The sequence below is a fragment of the Gossypium arboreum genome, chromosome 3 (assembly GCF_025698485.1).
Source record: "Gossypium arboreum isolate Shixiya-1 chromosome 3, ASM2569848v2, whole genome shotgun sequence".
In the NCBI taxonomy this organism is placed as follows: domain Eukaryota; kingdom Viridiplantae; phylum Streptophyta; class Magnoliopsida; order Malvales; family Malvaceae; genus Gossypium; species Gossypium arboreum.
In genome coordinates, this window is record NC_069072.1 from 132,153,670 (window position 1) to 132,177,121 (window position 23,452).

A 23,452-nucleotide genomic window follows, 5' to 3' on the forward strand; every position below is an offset into this window, starting at 1 on the left:
GATTGCAGGCATATAATGAAGTGAAATAAGATGATGATGGTGATGATATATACATATATATCTTGTCTAAAAACTTTCTTCTTCTTTTTTTGATACGATATACAAGGCTGTGGCGAAGCAAATTTACCTTTTTTTTAAAAAAAAAATTAACAGGATTTAAATTAAATTATTAATAATTGATAAGCTTAAATATCAAATTATCCCATTTCTGTTGATATTTAGATGGTTTGATATTTTACAACTGCCATTGCCAACTCTCTTTCAATCACTGTTCTTCCATTAATTCATGAGTACAAATAAACACTGTCTTAGCTTCTTTTTTTTCCCTTTTGGGAGTAAAGTAAGCCAATAACTTGTTTACTCAAACAGATATACCATTAGTAGCATCAAGGTATTTTTAAAATGATTTTTTGGTGATAAAAGAAGAGATTACAAGAACCAAATTACATTAACAAGCCTAACTCTCCAAACGGGAATATTTTAAATATTCGTAATCTTTGGCTTCCAAAGTCACCCATCTTGGCCAGATTATCTGCTTCTTGATTCTCTTCTTTGGGTATATAATAAATATTCTAATAAAGAATTTGAAATCGAATTAAACCCTCATATAAGACTTTTCAGGATATTGATCGTAACCACTTCAAAACTATCAATTTGGATCAACAATTTTTAAAATGCTTTTAAGACCATTTAAAAGTCTAAATTGTCGGATTTTTAGTATGATTCATATAATTTATTGAATTCATTGTTATTATTTGAATTAGTTGTTATTAATTGGTTTTCCAATTACTTATCAAATATCTATAATTGCAAATGTAACGAACGATATTATAATAAATTCAAAGTATGATAGGTAAAAGTCTTATAGAAGCTTTTCTATTATGAGTTAGATTGTATTTTACTCTCTACTCGAAAAATGGGTAAATTGGTCATTGTAAGTTAAATTAAAAAGTAAATTGATCTTTATGTTAAAAAAATTGATTCATTTTTACAATTAAAAACTGGTTCATGTACTTTGATATAATGTACAGGAATTAATTTACTCATTTTTTAAATAGAGGGAACAAAATGCAATCTAAAACTTAATATAAACACCTTCATGATATTTTTACCATATATGTTGCTACAAGCAAGCCAAATTATGAAAACAACTACAAAACAACTACACTATCCCTTTCAGAAACAATCTCATTAATCAACCATATGTAATATGTATATGTGTGTATATTTATCATCTATATAATCAGATTCATTAACTAGTGTTTGATTGTGAATTGGAGTGTGTTTCAAAATGTTTGGATAGAATATAATTGGTGGCACTCATCAAAGGATGATGGTGTTGGGGTGAGTTTGTAGCAACATGAAATCATAACCATAATCCTTAGTTGTTTCTTCATCAACATTTCTCTCCCAGAGTTATCAAGGATTTTTGTCTCAATTTTTTACTTCACATGCAAACGTCTAATTATTCCAACATTCCTGTCTGGGTTTCATTGTAAAGTAAAACTAATTACAACATGAGTTTGTATAGCTCGAAACGTCGTTACTCGAATTCGTGCCGAGTATGAATATTTTTAAGTTTTTTCATTTGAGAAACAAATGTTCGGGAAAAATAGAATAAAATTCGGTTTTTGGGTGCCTTTTTACTGTTAACAGGCAAACATTGACAACAAGCTAATTAAGGGGAGTTAGCATGGGATAATCAAAATCATTGAAAACTTTTTGGCATTTGATTTTGTTTTAGGTCAAAACTGATGGAGGATTTACTGTATCAAAAGTCATTCATGGCAGTGTTCAAAGAACAGAAAACATATATAATCATAGGATGGACCAAAATGTTTGAATGCAGGACAAACAAAGAATCATCAGCTTTTGTAAATTAGAAAAATGTCTGGTCAGCTTGGTTTTGCTATTTTTAAATTTGTTCTCAAGTAGTGAATAGTTTTATACCCTGCCAAGAAAATAAAATTTAATTTAGTTATATACTATTAACGTATTAAACAAAAATCCAAATCTTATTTAAAGAATGTTCGGTTTAAAGAATGTACTTATGATCATATGATTATAAAATATAAATTACTTAGCATATTAATGGATATGCAAGCTTTTATTACTTGGTTGATGAAATCTAAAGTTACTTAAAATTAAGCGCATTTTACTAAATTATCTTTATGATAAACATTGAAGTTTAAAATATTTTAGCTTCATGTTAAATGAATACATTTTATAATAAATTAATTTCATTGGTTGTTCGACAAGGAATGAAGTTTATTCAAAAAAGATGCGGTATTCAGGTTACCCCTATACTCTAAAATCTTGATACGGTTGAAAATGCGATATTACCAACTCAAGGTACCGTTTGAAATAAACCAAATGCACCCTTAAAATAATACTTCCATCCCATGCTTTAATATAAAGCTATTACTAAATAGTTCCCTTCAAGGCGCATTATATTCCTAATAAGAAAATTCACCTTCAAATGTTGGAAATGACACCATTTCAAATAATGAATACCAACCTCAAAAAAATTAATTTTTATGAACCGTAAATCAAACATAAAAGATACATTAATTTTACCAAAAGAAAAAGAAGAGAGTGCCTTTAAAACCTATAATAAATTTATTTATTTTAGAAAAACCTAACATTTTAAACATTCGAATTTACTTAACTCATTAAAGACTTTACTCTCAATTTTAAATGTTTTGTATTTAATATACCGATAATGTTTAATTCTATACATTATTAGTGAACCAAATAATGACATGTCATCTAAAACTGATGGTGTATCTTCAAAATTTTTAAAAGATGCGTTATCATAGTACTATACTCTGCGAGTAGATCAAATGTTAACTTTTTTAAACAGAAAAGATTTTTAGAATCGAAAATGAACTAAAATTAATTATCGTGTGGATCAACAAACATTAATTCATATAATATATACTAAATTATGGCACAATCACGATGTTTTATCTGCATTTATCCCAAGTCGGTTTCCCTATGCGCATTTATCCTAAGTTGGTTTTATCTGGTTATATTTTGTTCTTTGTCCATTTGTATTTTTTATTGATTTGATTCTACATTATAATTATTCATATATATATTTGTATTTGTAATCTCTAAAAAAAATGACACGCCCAAACAATATCATTAAATATTAGAAGATGAAAAAAGACTTAACCTACAAATTAAATTGGTACCTAAACTATACCATTTCCCCATCTTGATGCTTAAACTTTTTTTGTCACAAAGTGGTACCTAAATTACCTTTTTCTCAAGTTGCTACCTTCGTTAGTTCAACAGTTAGTCAAACTTTTAAGTCTATTTAAAACAAAGGCGTAACCTATAATTTAGTTCTTAAACTATACCCTTTCCCTCAAGTTGATACTTAAACAATTCTTTCGTACCCTTTCAACACCAAAATGTTTTAATTTTTTTTCTTCTTTTACATCTATTTTTTTCCTATATAATGTCTAGCAATGCTTGAAATTTGCCCCTCCCCAAGCACAGACAACCTAATGTTTTTTAAAAATACACTCAACGGATTTACTAATTGTTGGACTAACGAAATTACCAATTTGAGGAAAAAATAATTTAAGTACACTTATCAAAAATATCAAATTTAAAAAATAGTATAATTTAAGGATAACTATATAAGTTTGAAGAGAAAATAAAATATATGAAAAAGGATTCAGGCGTGGCAACTAAATAATGAGAATATCCTTGAATTAGGGAGACCCCGTACGTGAAAATCAAAGGCAATCTATAACATCATTTTATTCTCCATGAACCAAAAATAAATAAATAAATTTATACAAAAAATGAAAAATCAACATATACATACAACTATCTATAATTTATAATATCCACATATAATTAAAAAATACTTTTTATTTATGTAAAATATTCTAAAATATTTTTAAAATAATCTCATTATAAATTTTGATCATATCTCTCTTTTAACGTACTCAAATCTACATCCTCCTCTTACTTATTTTATAATTAAAATTTAAAATAATTTGTTTAGTGATAATCTAATTAATTGAAGGTTGGATAAACAAGATGTATGTATCCCTAATTCAAACAAAATCTTCAATAACTTTTTTTTTAAGTTGAAAAGAAAAAGAAAGAAAGTTTTAAAAGGTTAAATTATGTGAATAATCATAACTTTTTGGTCAAAATATTTTACGACTTTTTCCCTCTTAAATGCCTCTGTTAGTCATAACTTTTAATTTGAACTGTGATAGTATTAATTTGTACATTTTTTAAATCATTGTTTTAATGTTGAACATAAATACCTATTTTAGTCCATAAATATGACGAAAAGTTATGATCGGAGATTTTAAATTTGAGTGTTGTAGATAGAAAAAATAACATTGGGAATTTTGTCACTTGTTTTAGGAATCCAATTTATCTTTATTTTAATTTAGTTGAAACTTATGGAATAGTGAAAAATTTTAGGAATGAAAACAAAATCCTTTGATATCAAATAAAAACATGTAATTTAAACTTTACACCAAAGATTATAGTAATAATTAAGCATGATAATTAAGCTGTATGAAAAGTATATATAGAGAAGAATAACCAAAGGGGAAATACAAGAAGAGTAAAAGAAGTGTCATAATTATCTCAAAAGCAAAGGTGGAATTAGAATGAGAAATGGTGATCTGGTGACAAAAGCAATGATGCTACTATAGATGTCTTTTAAGTTTTCTTTTTTTTTTTTAAATTATTATTACAAATATGTTTTAAGGGAAGATTTTGTGATTAAGTTTAGAGGATTTAATTAAAATTTTGAGAGACTAAAGCATCCCTTAGCTCCCATGAGAAGGGATTGTATAAAATTATTTTTTCACGTCATTCCTATCCTTTTCTAATAAGAAAATGACAAATCAAATTTTTTCCATCTGATTTTCAGGTTTTTCCTCCTGCAAAAATTCAAATCAAGCTAAGAATACTAAAAATCAGGAGAAAAAATCTGATTTATCATTCTCTTATTGGAGAAGGGATAAGAATAACGTGAAATCACAGTTTCGTACAATCCTTTCTCTAACTTCCATTACCATACGCCTTGAGATATTGCAATTTTATTTTGGAATTGAAAGGAAAGAGTTGAAGATGATGGTATTTTTAACTTCATAGTTATTAAATATAGTTGGATTACTCGTTAAAACTCGAAATCTTGATTAATATTTAGGAGGATTTAGATAAAAATATTAACTTTGAAAAATGAATTAAGACAAAATAAAAATAGATACATTTAAAATATGAGTTGACTTGAATCTATCATTCAAGACCTGAATGGTCAAACCCTTTAATTGCTTCAACGCTATAATTTTTAATTGATTTAGAAAAATTACATGAACCTATACGATATTTGTACATATTCAATTTGTTTTTTTTAGATTATAATAATATTGATTTTTAAACAATTTCGTTAACCGAACTGATATAAAATTAACTCGAGACACCAATTTAATCGATCAATTTATATACAATATAGATATATAAATAAAAAGTGAATCTAATTGTAAGAAATACAAAGGGGGGTATAGGACAAGAAAGTGAAGACAAGAAGATGATGGAGAGGCAATGATGGGAAGTGGTGAGTTTTAGAATCAAATTTTTGCAGTTTTAAAGGAAGGAAATGATTGAATAATGTTAATGTTAACTTATGGGTGGCTGGCAGCCCCCCCATTATTACCACATTCCCCACATCTTCAGCTGCATGCGCACCCCACTCCTCTCTCTCATTTCTCTTCATCCTATATCTTAAACAATAATTTATCTTGAATATTTCGATCGATTCGGTCCGTTAACATATTTTATGTTAATTTATTAATATTATTTATTAAAATAATATTTATAAAAAAATATTAAACCTCAAACATTAAACATAAAAATTTGAATTGATGTTCATAAAACATGTTATTTTTAATTTTTTTTTTAACTATCATATCAATAAAAATGGTCATAACACTAGTAATAATAATACCCATTTATTGAAATCAAAAGCTTACTTGAAAAGACTCAAACAAAATCCCACCTTTTACATCAAAAGATGAAACCAAAATCTTCCTTGTTAGGGATTTAAATGCCTACATGTAACTCTAAGCTAAGCATATTCATATCACCCTACAATAACTATATATAGTGCAATAAATTAATTCAAAATTCAAAACTATGTAAGGTCCATCAAGATAATAAGTAAAAAGCACACTTATAAATGATGAAACCCCTAAGTAATGCCTAAATATGATTGGATGGATAATTACAAATATTGTAATTTAAAAAATATATTGTGTAAATTGAAATAAACCCAAAGCTAAGCACAATTATTGGTCCCACTTTCTTACCCTTTTTAAACCATTCCCACCAAAACTCACCACCCCAAACCCCAAATCATGCAAGCCCTAAGCTAAGCCACCAAGTTTGGTCCCACTCATGAGTTTGAATGTGCCTCCCCCGACAACCACCATGGCTTGGTCCCATTGCAACTACACACATAATCTAAGATGTGCCCCAACATCTTGGCATATAATTGGTCCAAACCTTGGGGTTTTATATGTTTTTTATGGGGAGGGTTAGACAAATAGTCCCCACAAGGTCCCTTTGGTTGGTCGACATATGAATGTCTATAGGGGCATCTAACAAGTTGCCTTTAGCCGCCACACATATATGATTTGCATGCGCAACATCTGCCCACACACATGTTGCACTATTTGTGCAAAAAATTGCTTTCCCAAAATAACTTAATGGGTAACTTTTATTTCCCTTTTCTTGGCTTTGTGAGTCTCTACTGAGTGCCACTGTACCATGCGCACAAATTTTGGTTAAAATTTTGTACAAATGGCCCACTATCTTTTATTTAGAAAAATGATATTATCCGCTCAATGAAAATTAATTTATTTGAAATTTGTGATTATCGCTCCAATAATATTGTCTTTAATATTTAAATTTAAGTTCTTATCTTGAAGTATAATGTGCCCCATCATCTCATTTATCTTGGATATGCTCTCATTATAATTAAAGTACTTGGCAGATCCTTAACCTTATTAAATAATCAATCTCTGCTAGATCAATTTAGTTCATATATTATTAAAAACAATCAAATAAGATCAGATTTTTAATGAAGTAAACATTTAGGCTTCAATTGATAGAGTGGAAAGAAAATTAAAATGATAGGAAATTGAAAGAGTAGAAAAATAGAATGATGAAAAATATAATTTTTCTTCTTTTTGATGTGCTTGATGGGAGGGATAGAAAAATTGAAAGAAAAACTAAATTTCTTTCCGATTATTGCTCAATAGAGTTAAAAAGTAAAAGGAAAGAAAATATAATATTTGAAAAATGCATGCTTTTGAACAAGCATGCATGCACCTAGACCTGCTCATGGGTTGGGCTACCCGGCTCGGCCCGAAGGCCCGCTCCAAATGTGGGAGGGTTTGGGCAAAAATATAAGCCCGAAAAATGGGCTTAGACAAAAAAATAACGCCCGTTTAAAAAATAGGCCGGGCCTCGGGTAAGGTATTTTTGGCCTGAGCTTGGCCCGACCAGGCCCGAATTCACTAAAAAACAAAAAAAAAATCTGCTATTTTTTTTTTACTTTTTGAATGTTATTTTCTTGTTTTTTCTCCTATTTTGCTACCATATTACTATTAGTTACTATTATTTTATTGTTATTGTTTGGATATTGTATAAAACTTATTTTATTATTAATTTTGTTATTATTTTAAAGGTATTTGTTAATTTTGTTATTATTTTAGAGGTATTTGCTTGTTAAGTTGCATCTATCTTAGTGCTATTTAAGTCTACGTATTTTTAAAATTTATTTTCAATTTGTTGGAAAATATTTATTTTGATTTTTTTAGTATTTTGATGTATTTTATATATTTAAAAATTATATAAAATAATATAAAAATAAATACGGGCGAGCCGGGCTAGGCCCGAGTTTTAGTATTTTTATTTGGTTCGGGCTTGAACAAAATTTTAGGCCCATTTTTTGGGCCCGACCCTACCCGAGCCCAATGAATGGGCCTAATTTTTTAGTTGAGCCCGGCCCGGCCCATGATCACCTCCACATGCACCTCTTTTTTTTTTTTTTCTCTCTCTCTTCTTATCATTTCAGTCTCTAATAATTTATTTTTATATATTAGGATGAAAAACAGACTTCTCTCTTGTTTTTTTTTCTCTCGTTTTTCTTTCATTTACTTTTATTTACTAGTTATCAGATTTGATATTTTAAAAGGTTTTATGATTTTACAAATAAAATATTTTATTTGGAATTGAACTGCAAACAAAAAAAATATTTTCATGCCATTTTTGAAACAGTAAATATTATATCTATTAAAAATTAGTTTTGTTTGGTTCTTATTAATAGTATAGTAACTAAATTGACTTGTTTATTAATAGGAGAACTAATTTAATCCTGTCTATATAAAAGGAGGACTTGTCCAATACTTTTACCTTCCGTTATACTATAAGGCCAACATGAATCTTATTCGAATCCGAGTAACCTATGCTAGATCTACTAAACACCGTCATATGATTGTATAGACAATGTGAACTAAACTTAAGTTCCATGACTAAATGCTTTACTCTTGGATTCATTTTCATTGGGTTGAATCACTTCTATTCCAACTTATAGAGCAGGTCTTTAGAGACAATTTAAGTCACAAATCGTATCAAATTTGGGTCCTATAATAAAAATTAAGTCATTTCGATAACTTTGTTAATAGATTTTTATTAAAATTTGAATATATTACCTTCTTATATTTAAATATTTAATTTTAAAACTAAAATTCAATTGATAACGCATATTAAAATTTAACATAAGTCAATCGATGGAATAAATAAAAAGATTAAAATTCTAAACTTAAAAATCCAAAGAATATAGCGTTATCAAAATTTGGTTCTGAAAACTGTAGTAATCCAGTTATACTGGTACAACAGTATCATACCTCGTAGATGCTAAAGATTTTTGAGTCAAACAAGACATGATGTTAGGGATAGTTTTTAACATAAAATAAAATTGGTAGTAATAATAATGATCTTGTCAGATTTAGCCCCACAAACACATTAAAGAAAAAAAAAAAACATCTTTTATCATTTTCTCACATTCTTACTCAGCCCTATGAAAATGAGTGAAAGTTATATTTAAATATAAGGATATATCATTTTTCTTTGGTATTTTTTTTCGGTATTCGATTGTTATACTGTGTTTCATTTAAATTCGGGTAATTTTTATTTTAAACTATTTTTTTAAGAAAGAAGAATAAATAAACTAATTATATAAATTAGACTATTCCGTTTAGTGGGGAGATCTCAAACAAGCGTAAATTATTTATTCTATGTTAGGTTAAATTGACCAAATGATTAACTCTTTGATTATCCCCTCTAAAATTGTGGCGAATGTTCAGTTGTCTAAATCGCGATAAAATCTGATGAATTCTCCTGACTAAAGTAGAATTACACCTTTTTGGAGAACCGCCTTAAAACTATCAATCTAAATTAACACACTATCATAATCTCACTCAATTAAAAGAACCAGTCCATTCAAAATATCCCGTGGCTCAGTATCAAAAACAAAATTTAAGTATTAGCACACTGCTTTCTTTATTAACAATATTCAATTTAAAATTTTATTTAAAAAATATTAAATTCTTCATTATTTGACCTAATAGATAACTAAATATTACAAGAAATTAAGTCTTAATTTAATCAATATTAACAATTAAGAAAACGTAAATTCATTAGTAAACTTATAGTGTACTGTGCTGTGTTTAAGTGTCTATGGTGTCTTAATTCGTTTCCCTTCATCCCTACAGCTTTTATAATAACTTCCCGTAATTGTACAGTGTACAGTACAGCAGCAGAGCTTTTCTGTCGTCTGTCCCACCCAATCATGCTTTGTCTACGTACACGTCTTAAAAAGTTAATTTATTCTTTTCATAAATTAAACTTATTTAAATCAGTTCAGTTGAATTATTATTTAGGATAAAGAAATATTTAAGTTTTGAATTTGATTTTTTTTCAATTTAATTTTTGAATTTCTTTTATCTATATTAAATTTGAAATTTGATAATTTTTTTAATTTGGTCCCTGAACTTTGATTTTTGTTAGGGTGTGATGAAGAGAAACCTTGGTGTACTTAATTGAGTTCAAAACTAGAGGGATGAGAGAAGACAATGAAAAAGTGGAAAGAATATAAATTTTGAGTATGCTTGGTTAAAAAGAAAAGTAAGAGGAAAAATAATACGAGAGATGATCATTTTTTATTCTAATGTGTAAAAATCATTCTTCCAAATTAGAATGATAAGAGGAGAGAAAATGAGAAAAAAATGCATGTTAGTTCAAAATTATTCATTTTTCAAATGCTTTATTTTTTTTCCTTTCATTTTTCAACTCTACTAAACAATGGATGGAAAGAAAATTACTTTCTATTTTTATTTTTCTATCTTTCTTACCAAACACCTATGGAACGAAAATTTATGTTTTACATCCTTGTAATTTTCTATCCCTTTAATTTTTCATCATTCCAATTTTCTTTCCACTTTATCAAGCAAAATCCAAGAGTGTGCAATGTTCTCACCTAAAAATTTTGAAAATTTTACATAAAATATAAAAATTATTCAAAAATTAAGAGATTATAAAGAAATTGTGATTTCTTTTATAAATCTTTTAAATTTTTGAAGTGATGATACGGCACAATCATACTTTAACAAAATCTAAGTTCAAAAACCAATTTTGAGAAAAGTTGGTAAGTTTTGGGACTAATGTGAACAAAAAAATTTAGAGACTAAGGTGAGTGAAGTTGTTAAGTTCAAGAACTAAAAATGTGATTTGTTGGGTGGAAAAGTAGAGGGATGGAAAGTAAAAATAAAATAAATTTTAAGTGTGCTTGATAGAAAAGAAAAGTATTGAGAGGAAAAAAAATGTGAGAGATGATCATTTTCCATCCTAATGTATCAAAAACAATCCTTCCAAATTGGAATGATGAGAGGAGAAAATAAGCGAGAGTTGTATGTTAATTCAAATTATGCATTTATCAAAATTTTTATTTTTTTTATTTTTCAACTCTAACTAGTAATAGATGGAATGAATCATTTTTCTTTCAAATTTTTCTATCTTTCCTACTAAACACACCTATGGAAAGATTGGTTTTTATCCATTATAATGAAAATGATCATCCTAGTAGTACATAATTTTGAACTAACATACATTATTCTCTCATGCATTTTCTCTCCTTTTATCATTCCTATTTAGAATGATTGATTTTTATTCTTTTCCATTTTCTTCCCTACCAAGCATACTCCAAATTTATTTTCTTTCTATTTTTTCACTCAACTAAATACACTCTAAATTTAAAAATACAAAAATTAAAAACATATTTTAACTTTATATTAATACATAATCTAATATAAATATAGAAAATATATTTTAAAATTATATAATAATATTGAGATACATATAATATAATCCTTGGAATGGATTAACACCTATACTTATGAAAAATGGAATTCTTATTACAATTAGTAATGACATAACCATACTGTCATTCCTTATGCCTAACCCCAAAGGGTTGCACCAAAAAAGAGAGAAAAAAAAAACAAGTGGACCCATTGAAAAGTGAGTGAAAAGAAGTGCAATTTTTTGTTTCATTCTTATTTATATTCCTAATTAAATATTTATTTTTAAAATATAAATGTAATATTGTAAAAAGATTAATTATTACTCATGCATGGGAAAGAAAGTGGAGAGATTTTGTAAAAAAATTAGAGAGAGCCCAAAAGACCTGGTTCTTGATGGCATTAATAAATGCACATTGAGGAGGGGCCAAAGGCATGGCATATCCAAACATGGAGGCTATCATGCCCCTCAAGGCCTCATCTCTAAACTCTTTTGTCTCTTTTCATATTCGATAATCATATTTAGAGATAATAAAATATTAAGTATTGATTTTTAAAATTATTTAAATTTGAAGCCGTTATTTTACTTATAATTGGAATATATAAATTAAATATTATTATTCATTGCATATATGAAATTGTAAAAAGAATGTTAATTCAAATTGAAAATATCCAAATTTAAATTCATTAAAATTTTTATATATAATTGAAATTATAAATCTTTTATGACTAACGGGTTTAGATTTGAATTTGCATCCATTATCTGAATAAGTAACGCATTTTAGATAACGGATGTTTGGAGTATCTATTTCCATTTGCAATGAATAATAATTTTAAGATTTGAATCCAAATATTATTTGCATATACAATATCTAGATCCAAAAAATAAATTAAATATCCATAAATATTTAAATTTGTAATCTAAATTACTATTCATGATTTGATTTAAAAAATAAACTTTTGATAATTAATAATGACATTAAATTTTAAATAAATTTAGAATCGAATGGAAATAGATTTAATATTCTTTCATAATATACAATGAGATTTTAGTTGAAAGATCCGTCAACTTTAGATATACATGGATAATTCAAAAGGTTTTAATAATATATTATTTGGGGATGTTGGAGTTCTCATCTCTGGACAAACAAATCTCTTGGAAAAGTTTCCTACACTTTCAACAATGGAAGACAGGGTTTGGGTTTTTGGATTTTGGAAGAACAAAAAAGTGTTGGATATGGTGATTAGGATTTTGGGACTGACAGTGAACCAAAAGATATGAGACCACACTGCCCACATCTTGGAACTTGGGAAACTCTTATTATTTAATTAAATTAATACTGCTTTTATTTACTTACTGCTTCCACCAACTTTTTAGGGTTCTAATTACTCTACCACTTAAAATCATCTCCACCATTCTACAAAATCATAGGTGGTAAGATGGAAAGTATTTTTTTCAAAAAAAATTTTAAAAAAGAAAAGGTTATTTCTCTTATTCTAGTCTCCTCAACCGTTATAATTATATTTAAATATTTAAATAAGATCGAATTATATATTGAATCAAACTTAATTTAACTCAATATTATGATATTCATATACGTCAAAACATAAAATTATAAATATTCAAATATTTAAATATTTGATTTTATTTTCTTGAAATTTAAAAGAAAATGAAGAGAGAGAATCACAAAATTGCATATGAAATAGGTTTTGTTGATAGATAATGATATTAACACTTTTCCTTTTAGGTAAAGAGGGTTTTCTTGCATCCAAAACAGGCACTTAAAAAGCCCCCCCACCATCTGGTTTGATTAGGCAGACAAAAGAATCTATTAATGAGATAAAGAAAAGGCTAAAAATGTGACATAATGATTATAATGTTGATATTGTTATATGATCAAAATATATGCTTTTAAATGTGACATGCATGATACAAGCATTGCATCAACTTAACCAATTTTATTATTATTTTTAGCTAAGTTATAGGATTGATTAAATGTTAGTTCTATTAATATGGAATTGTTGTCAATATAAGAGGATGTATGTTCTAGTGCGTTAAAACGTTTATCCTCCTGAGTTGGGGAGAGGCTATGGATAATTTTAGACATTGTGTCAAATAAAGCAGATATAATCAGAACCTATAATAAGATTGTTAAAAAAAAAAAAGCTATATAATAAATTTTTGCTATTCAATGTTCTTAGTTTAATCTATAAATTTAAACAAAAACATTTTAATTAATAAGTAAATTAAGTTAGCTCGATCGAGGTGTTTATGAAGCAGATTGGAGCCGGGTCTAGATAATATTCAAGTCAAGTCAAATATTGTATAGTATTAGAATAATTTATGTTTGTTCAAGATTCATCTATATTTGTAATAAACTATTCTAGTTCTTTTTAAACTTGTGATTTTAAAAATAATTTATGTAAATTTTAATTTAATATTTAATAAATTTATATATTTTTCTTTTATTAAAATTTTAATGTAATAAGATATTTATTAAAAATGATTAAAAAGTAAAAAGACTTTAGTTGAAATGATATAGTACAAATGTTTAAATATTTCGTGTTTTAGGTTCAAATTTTATTATATGAGTGTATTTTTTTTTATATAAAAGATATAAAAGGACAAAAGCATCCTCAAAATGATGTAATTTATTAGAGGCTTAAGGGTGTAAAAAGCTTGCAAATTTTTTAACAAAAAGCAATTAAGCCACTCCTCTTTTTTTTTTTTTTTACTCAATTGAGCACTTGAACTTTTAAAATGCATAAAAAAGGCCCTCAAACTTCTTCTTCGAAAAAAATTAAGCCCCTGCTTTCTTTTTTTCACTCAATTGGGTGCTTGAACTTTCAAAATGCATAAAAAAGACCCTCAAATTTTTTAAAAACTATTTAATCCCTGCTCTTATTAAAAATTAGTAAAAATTTATAAAAAAATAAAATTTAAAACTTATCAAAATTATATTTTTTATAAAAATCGTGAAAAAGTTATTAAATTTTATAAAAATCATAAAAAATTAATGACTTAGTTTTTTTCAATTAAAGTCATCACATGCTGCAACATAGCGTAACATGTGGCAAAAATTAAAAAATAAAAATCAATAAAATTATAGAAAAATTATAAAATGCTTCTTTTGGAACGATAACTTTTATAATTTTTATATTTCTTTACATTTTGTATAATTTTCTCATGACTTTATAAATTTATATAATTTTATATTTCTATATATTTTTAATTTTTACAATTTTATAAAATTTTACAATTTTTAATATATTTTTATAATTTTTAATAATCGAATTTTTATTAAAATTAATAATATTTATAGCTTTTATTGATTTTAAAATTTTATAATTTTTTCTAATTTTAATAAAAGCAGGGGCTTAATTGTTTTTTTTTTTTTTAAGTTGAGGGTATTTTTGATGTATTTTGAAAGTTCAAGTACCCAATTGAGTGCAAAAAAAAAAGTAGGGGCTTAACTGCTTTTTTTTGAAAAAGTTTGAGGACTTTTTGCAGCCTTAAACCTTTATTTTATAAAGCAATAAATGTTTTAATATGAAGTTCTTTGAAGAATTTTCTCATTTCTCAATCTACACCCCTCATTAAGGGAAAGAATGTGTTTTTTTTGGCCAACTTAACCGGTTATAATTTTAAAGAAATAGATCCAGTTAAATTAAAGCTCGAGAGTTAAGGTAATCGAATCGATTTTAAATCAATCGGTTAACCAACTTTAATTATTAGATTTGAATAATTTATGTTTATTTTTATATTCTAAATAATAAATATAATATAAATGCTTAAAAATATTAAATTAAATCAAAATTTTTAATTAAATTAATTTGAAAATTTAAAAATAAATAACAATAAAAATAATCAACAAAAATCGAATCCATAAATTTAATTAATTTCCTCAATTTTAACCTAAATCAAGAGAAGTTGGGTAGGGACTCAAGATAAATGAATTTTGGGTCATATTATTCATTTAACTGTTGATACTGATCTTGGCCTTCTCAATCTTGAAGCCGGTAAGGCCCAAAACCGCACAAGAGGTAGCCGAAGCGATCAAGGACAGCTCCATAGCACTCTACATCAAACCCCTTTTCCAAAGTTGAATATCTTGAGAAGGTCTTTCTTCTTTTATATGTTGGCATAATTTCAAGCATTTTTATTTTTATTTTGGAGTTGGCCGGAGTGATGGGTTTCATGAATTATTTCATTTGATAATAGTTTTAGCATTGAATTTACTGGTTTTATCCTTTATTACTTCACACGTTATGCCATTTACATTATTGTTCTTCTCCATATATTTGATGCTCTTTGCTTTCCCAACTGGCATGAAATGCTACGAGCCGTCAACAGGATGTCAACAATGGAGTTTTTGAAGTAATTGTTGATTTATTACTGCCCATATTTGAAATTGGTAATTCTACTTTGAATGAAGTTAATATTTTGGAGGTATCTATAACAATCAATCTATTTGAAATAATTTATCTTAAGAGATTGAATGGAATCAGATTAAGGAATTGGATCAATTGGATTAGAATAGCATTGAAGACATATCTCCTATAATTCACTTTATATTGGTATTTATTATTATATTGCATCTTGTTATTATACTTGTTTAATAGAGAAATTAATTGTAATTGATCTCTAGTATGTTAGCAAGTTTCAAAAAATATTATATATTGGGAGGCTTATATAGATTTTTGTATTGAGTATCGAGAGCACTTCTCTATTTATTATGGAACAATTTGTGTTTACTGCTTAGAGGTAAGTGATCTAAACCTTTTATGTATAAAAGATAGTTTGCTATACTAGGATGTGATAAGATTTGGATTACTTGTTGTATTGGGTTGAAAAATATTAGATTTATTTATTAAGTGAGGATTTACAGATATAAGGAAACCGAACTGAGTAAACAATTTGTTGTGTTCTTGTTTTTTCTGTTTTATTGCAATGCCACAAAATAACCATCACTTCCATTCAAACACTCTGTTTTCCTAGGCAATTAGCGCTGATTTGTTTCAAAAATTGGTATTACACTATCCCGCTTAATGTAACTAGTGGTGTTTTTTTGGTGTTGTTAATTGCTAGACATGGAAGGATCTTTAGATTATTATCTCCCTATGTTGGAGGTTCCAACTATGTTTATCAAAAGGCAAGAATGAAAGCATTCATCAAGTCCATTGATGAAATGCATGGCGCTTTGTAGGGATGAGCTTTCAATTAAATTGAGTGACAAAAATTTAAGTTAGTTGAGTTGACGAGTCTTATTTTATCATCTTAAATCGATTTAAATTTTTGAAATTTTTTAAAATCTGGTCGACTGAAAAGAAATTCGAGTTTAGTCGAATTGAGTGAAATTGTTAAAGTTAACTTAACAAAATTAAATATGCTAAATTAAAATTTTGTTACAATATAACTAATTACACATTAAAGCACATAAATTTGAAACTATATGTATTTGAAAACTCTTTCAAAATAAAAAATACTTTAGTATAATAAACTTAGATTGGTAATGTACTTGTTTAGGTCCTCAAAATATTATTTTGGAAATTTTATAAATTTTTTATATATTCTTTAAATTTTTTAGGATTTTCAATATTTTTAATTTTAAAAATTATGAAAATTTAGAATTTTTATAAATAATTTAAAATTTTAAAAATTATTTTGATCCTTTTTTGTAATTTTTGTTAAGAAAATCAATTTGCTCATTTTTAAAATAGCAAGGGCCAAAGGGGTATTTGTATTAATATGTTATTTAAGTTATTCGAACATTTTGAGTCATTTGAATTGCAAAATCAACTCAAATCGAACTTGAAAAACCAAATTATTTATTTGAGTTTACTTGAATAATTTGATTTGATTAACTTGATATTTAAAAAAAAAATCAATTTATTCGAGTCAAATTGAGTTTTGCTCACACTATCGTTTTGTCCTGACTTAATTAAATAATCTTAAATCCTTGTAAAAAAATAAATTAAGAACTAGTAAAAATGTAAAATAATACAATTAACTCCTCCACATCATCATTTTTCCACATCAAACTGACTATGTTTACTGTCTCGTTATCATTTTTTCCATGCCATTTGTCATGTTAACTTATCACTTCAGCACTTAACGTTCGTCAAAGATTTCGACAGAAAAACGAATTCAAGAAACTCGATTGGGTACATTTAAAAGCTCAATTTATTGTACTTTTCGATGGGGCTTAATTGATTTTATTAATTATTTTCAGTAGGCTTATTTGAAAATTTACCAAATTAAATAATAATTGGAACGAACAAAGGTCCAAAAGCCTAGCCTGAACCGGGTTCCGTATAATTTGAAATTTGGCGTCAAAAACATTCAAAAATAAAAATGAGACACATCTCAAAACGGGCAAACTCCTAATTCCCAATTCTCCTCTATCCGTCCCTTCAAAAACCCTAATTTCCCATTAATAAAACATTAGATTTGATATAAAGCCAAGAAAAAAGGAGGGTTTCTTTCTTTGTTTCTCTTACAGTTGAATCTGTGCAATCCACAATGGATTTCTTCAAAATTGTATTCTCCGACGATGTACAACCCCAAAGCCCCGATCCCCCCACTGAACCGTCTCCAAACCTGGGATCGTCCTCCACGTGGAGTTTCGGCGGCCTAGTGAAAACCCTTGCGAGCAAGTCGGAATCGGTGATTGAATCCTACCGGAAGGATTTCGAGGAACTCGGATCGGGATTGAAGAAGGAAACCGAAATTATCAGGAGCGTGGCCTCACGCGCTGTCACTGACTCCCTCGATATCGGCGCCTCAGTTGCTCAGGAAAAGCTCGAGTTGGTGGGACAGGCTATTGATGACATCGGTAGCTCCGTTTGGAAATCAACGGCTCAGATCATCTCTCACGGTAAAGATACGTTCTTATCACCTTCCGACGATTATGATTCCGATCCTGAAAATTCTAGAAACAAAAAATTAAATATCAATAGTAATAGCGTTAATGAGAAACGGTACAGTCGTTTTGAGATGCAAATTCGAGCGCTTCAATCAAGTAGAACTACTTACTGTACGGAACCCGATGATTTGGAGGATTATGGGAATTGGAAATTAGGGATTAATTTGGAAGATAAAAGAGGTGAAATTGAAGATTTGTTAAATGAAAATTCAGCTGTTCAAGATATTTTTAGAGAAGTTGAATCAAATGAATTTGAATATAAGAGATACTGGAGTAACTACTTTTATAAGTTAAGTAAGCTAATCAAGGCGGAGGAGGCGAGAGCTAAGCTCGTTAAACGAGCAATTTCGGGGGAGGAAGACGAGGATTTGAGCTGGGATATTGATGAGGACGATGAAGGAGTAGAGGGTGGAAATGTTGATTGTGAGAAAAAGGAGCATGATTTGCGTGAAGATAGTGAGGAATGTTCGAAAAAGGATGAGGATAAAGTGAGTTCGTGTAAGGATAGTGATGTTTCCATAATTTCGACCCAACATTCAATGGCTGAGGAGGAAGGGTGGGATGAGATTGAGGAGATTCGGAGTAGTAACGACAATAAAGGGGACAATGTTGTTGGGAGCACTAGTAGGATTGATCTATGTAAGCGGCTGAGTGTTGCAGAGGAAGAAGAGGATTTGACTTGGGATATCAATGACGAGGAAGAAGATCAGCCTGTTAAAGCTTGATTGAATACCTGTAGTAGTATTAATGATTCTTTTAAGATAGTTTTCGTTTTTAATTGATAAGAAACTTAGGTTCTTGTAAGGATAGTGATGTTTCTGTAGCATCAAGCCGACACTTGCTGCCCTAGGGGCTAGGAGGAAGGGTGGGCTGAGATGGAGGAGATTCGTAGTAGTAATGGTGATAAAGGGATGACGTATTGGTAGCACTGATAGGGTTTATCCGTGAAGCCGCTTAATCTCGCAGAGGAAGAGGAGGATTTGAGTTGGTATATTGATGATGATTTTGAGGATAAGCCTGTTAAAGCTTAATTTGATATTGATGTAGGGAATCAAAATAAACCGTTGATGCTAGCAATATTATCATTTAGGTTCTTTTCGGATGATTCTTTTTTTTTTTTTTTAAAACCCAGCTTCCATAGTTTGTATATGATAAAAGATCAACCAAATATTTAGTTTATTATGTAAAAATTTCACAGTTATTGAATTCAATTGTCTTTTTTCTTTTTTGAATGTTTGGCATACTAGAAAATTAACCCAAAGATAAGATAATCTGTAAATTGATCCATGGACAATGAATATTACATATAATAAAGCAACCTCATAAGCAAAACTTATTAAGAATAAAAAAACGTGGTATTGAACAAGAAGAGAGAACCAATGATATAAAGTTAGGATAGTTCCAATTATGCATATCCCCCATATGATACTGATCAGGTTAGAAATACTGCAAACAGAAGTAGCTGGCTTGGTACTCGTGAAGAAACCACCGGCGAAAGTATTTTAGTGTCACCTTGTTTCGGTTCTTGCCAACCTGACCTTGTGAGTGAATATGATACAACTAACTGTCACCTGATCTCAGAACCCGCATAATGGAAATGAACAAGTTCAGGATGTCTAAATAGAGAGTGGCGGATGCTAATATGTAATCGTCGTATGTGAAGCGCTTGATCAAGTTGTTGGTGTCATAGACTATGAACCCGCAGAATACCAAGGCGCTGATTGCACCATAGATGGCAGTAGTGGTTGGGCCGAGTGGGAAGAACATCTGCATGATAATAAAACATGTGTTAGGTCGGAAGAAACCTGCATATGAGTGTGTGAAAGCACAAGTGATGTTATAGTGTTGAACTTCTAATTGCATAGAATGATGACCAAGACACATGAAACCGTACATACGAGCATGTGCAAGCACAAATAATCGTATATTGTTGAACTGAGACCGAGATATCTCACCTGGATTAGACTGGTTAGGACGAGGATCACAAGGCTGGTGAACAAAATTGGCCCAAGGTAGTTAAAGTCCTTGCCATTCTTAGATGCCCAGAAAGTGTAGCCAGTAAGAGATGTAACCACAGCTGCTGTTAAAATTAGTGCTTCAAGCACTATTCTTCCTGAATCCATGCAATGAAAAGCAGTTTAGTTTCAAGAATCCCAGATTTATAACTAGACCTAGAACTTGTTGACAGCAAGTATGGAGTAGGGATACTAACCATCAGTGTTGGCGCAGCTCACACCGACTGTGAGACTCAGAAACACGGTGAAGGCGCCAAGGATGATAAAATTCAGTGGGTGCTTTTGGTGATAGACGTGCAAGGGCCACACCACTGCATGGATTGAGTTTTGTAGGTAAGAAATAAAGACAAAGTGTGGTAATGTGACATAATAAATGAAGAACAGCTCCTAAAATTATTTGAAGTAATTGCTTGGGAGACAAAAGAGTCCTCTATGAATCAAGCTAAATGCATTATAACTACTAGATATGTTCATGGCTAGGTTATCTGTCCAGGCCATCTGTCCAGACCTGAAGGCCTGTCTAAAATTTGAGAAGATTTGGACAAAAAAATTAAACCCGTTTAAAATATAAGTTGAGCTCAAGCTTAAACATTCAAGACCCGAGCACGACCTGTTTTAAGTTTATAATATTTTATATTATGTTATTTTTATATATTATGTAATTTAGAACACATTAAAAAAAAATCTATACTAAATATATGATACTACTTTCTATGTAAACATTAAAATAATATTAAGATGATTATATACTTTTTTTTCAATGTATAAAATTATTAAATATTAAAATAATATAATATAAATATTTTTAAAAAATTATAAAATAATATGGACGAACTTAAAATGGACTTGGTAAACCTTTTACAAATATAGGCGGTTTAGGCAAGTTTTAGATTCAAATTTTGGGCCAAACAAAGTTTGGACAATTATAAAATATGTTAATATCATTCTTAAACCTGATCTGAATACTGCCCAATCTAACCTACGAGTACCTCTAATTATAACCGATAATTAACCAACTGAAGAGAAAGAAAAAATGGTAAAGAGTTATAGGAAAGCTCTTGAAGCACATGATTATTATAAGTGCAAATAATACACATTTGAAAAACTATTACTAGAATTATTAGAATTAATAATTCTAATAATTATGATCGATTTGAAAACTTGAATATATTTTGATCCATATCAAAATAAATTTGAACAAATACCCCATAATTTTGTGTTTCGATCGGATAATCACATGGTTGAAATAAAAAGAATAGCAGGTGAAATGCTATCGTACGAAGGACAAAAAAATAGGTAAAAGAAAAGAGAGAGGACATTACAGATGAGAGGGACTAAACAGAAGAGGAGCAAGAGGCCTGAGTTTCCACGTAGGAGGTCGATGATCGACGGCGACGAAACCACAAAGGCGGAGACCACGGTGGTAAGCAATAGCTGCACCGCCAGGATGCCGTAGACCTTGCGGATAAAGCCCCATCGGAGCTCATTCTCGCCATAGCCGAGTCCCGGGTAAAGAGTCTCCCCTGACTCTAGATCTATCTGCTCCGCCTTGCGGGCGTCCGTGCGACTCAGGCTCTCGTATCCGTACATCGTTTTTATTTCCGCGGGAAAACCCGTTCGGAAAAAAATCGTCGGGATTTATTTATACTAATAAATTATTAATAGTAAATGTAAATATAAATATCGATAACCAATCAAAATGATTGGTAATGTTGGATCCACGCGTTATTAAGAGCTTAATAAACTGATTATATATATTTTTCAATTTGATTATAACAATAAATTTTATCGGTCGTTTTAACTAAAAAAATTAATTTAACCTCGTAATAAAAATGACTTTTTGGTAATTTTAAAATAAAGAAAAAAAAGAAAATTCATTTTTATATTTAATTTATAAGTGTAAATGTTATTTAGTCAAATAAATAAACAACACAAACGGATTTTCGATGGAATTCATGGAAATGGTGTCACTACACAATCAATATATTGTAAAATTTAAAATTGAAATGTCAAATAAACTCAAATAATAAGAAATTTAATTTATGATTATTATTGAATTAAGATAAGTTCTAATATAAATATATTTGTTTTTTTAAATGAAAATTTCATCAAAATCAATTTTCCATATATATTATTACATAAAATCAAAATCATACAAAATGACATTATTATACAAACACTCAACCAGGATATTAAAAATTGATTATATATTTTTCTACAAAATTGGGATGTTAGTGGTGTTAACAAATAATCATGTAAAACCTGTCCACTTTCTATATATATATATATATATATATATATATTTGTATTACGTTGTTTTTATTTTACCTCAGTCAAAACAAACAGCAAAAGAAGAAGAAGAAGAAGAAGAAGAAGAAGAAGAAGAAGAAGAAGAGATTTTATTAAAGAAAGAAGCAAGTAAAAGAGAAACGAACTAAAAGGAAAATTATATTTATTTAAACCGATTTATACTTATAAACTACACTATTTTGATTTGCATACAGATAAGCATCCATAGTGCAGTTCAGATTAAACTAAATTGAACAAAGTTTTAAGAAATTTCAGACCCTAAAAAGCGAAAGTAAAAAGGGAAAAAAAAGATAGATGAGTACTTGAAACGATTCTTCTTTGTTTTTTTAGTTGATATCGGAGTCATCAAAATCGTCTTCGAAGTTGTTGAAGAAATCGGCATCGGCGAGCTTGTTGTCGGAAGCGATGACGCCTTCGCCGAAGATCTCCGGTGTGTCAACATCGTCGACTTCCATGGCTGAACCTTGGTCGTCTGGGTCCGTCACGAATTCCATCGGCATCGGCCTCATCTTTCCCCCCTTTCTTTAAGCTTCTAGGGATTTCTTTCGTTGGTTTAATTTTAATTATGTTAATTGAAATATCACGCTGAGGTTATATAGAGGATGTTAACCCCGAAACGATGCCGCTTATAGGTCCTTTCAGAAAACGCAGCGTTTCAGCTTTTAATTGAGAAGAGAATTTTTTTCCTTTCGGCATAATGACGTTTTTGTCGCTCTAATTTAAAATAATATATATATATATATATATATATATATATTAATCATTTATTTAATTAAATGTCTTTTTTAATTAGTGA

The 23,452-nt window shown here is 28.8% G+C and overlaps 3 protein-coding genes across 3 annotated transcripts; 1 reads left to right on the forward strand and 2 right to left on the reverse strand.

The window, feature by feature from the left end:
• The first annotated feature begins 17,717 nt into the window (after positions 1-17,717).
• LOC108489561 (uncharacterized) lies at positions 17,718-19,521 on the forward strand. The gene has a single exon (XM_053025946.1). It carries the CDS (start codon positions 17,929-17,931, stop codon positions 19,054-19,056), a length of 1,128 nt encoding a protein of 375 aa, XP_052881906.1. The 5' UTR covers positions 17,718-17,928; the 3' UTR covers positions 19,057-19,521.
• A 61-nt stretch (positions 19,522-19,582) lies between these two features.
• On the reverse strand, positions 19,583-22,161 carry LOC108489562 (BI1-like protein). The gene is made up of 4 exons (XM_017794201.2): positions 21,669-22,161; positions 20,544-20,657; positions 20,287-20,444; positions 19,583-20,098 (listed from the first exon to the last, which is right to left on the reverse strand). The coding sequence occupies exons 1-4, from the start codon at positions 21,934-21,936 to the stop codon at positions 19,892-19,894; spliced, it is 747 nt and encodes a 248-aa protein (XP_017649690.1). The 5' UTR covers positions 21,937-22,161; the 3' UTR covers positions 19,583-19,891.
• A 620-nt stretch (positions 22,162-22,781) lies between these two features.
• On the reverse strand, positions 22,782-23,247 carry LOC108489563 (small acidic protein 1). The gene has a single exon (XM_053025947.1). The coding sequence runs from the start codon at positions 23,163-23,165 to the stop codon at positions 22,983-22,985; it is 183 nt and encodes a 60-aa protein (XP_052881907.1). The 5' UTR covers positions 23,166-23,247; the 3' UTR covers positions 22,782-22,982.
• Between the last annotated feature and the right edge of the window lie 205 nt (positions 23,248-23,452).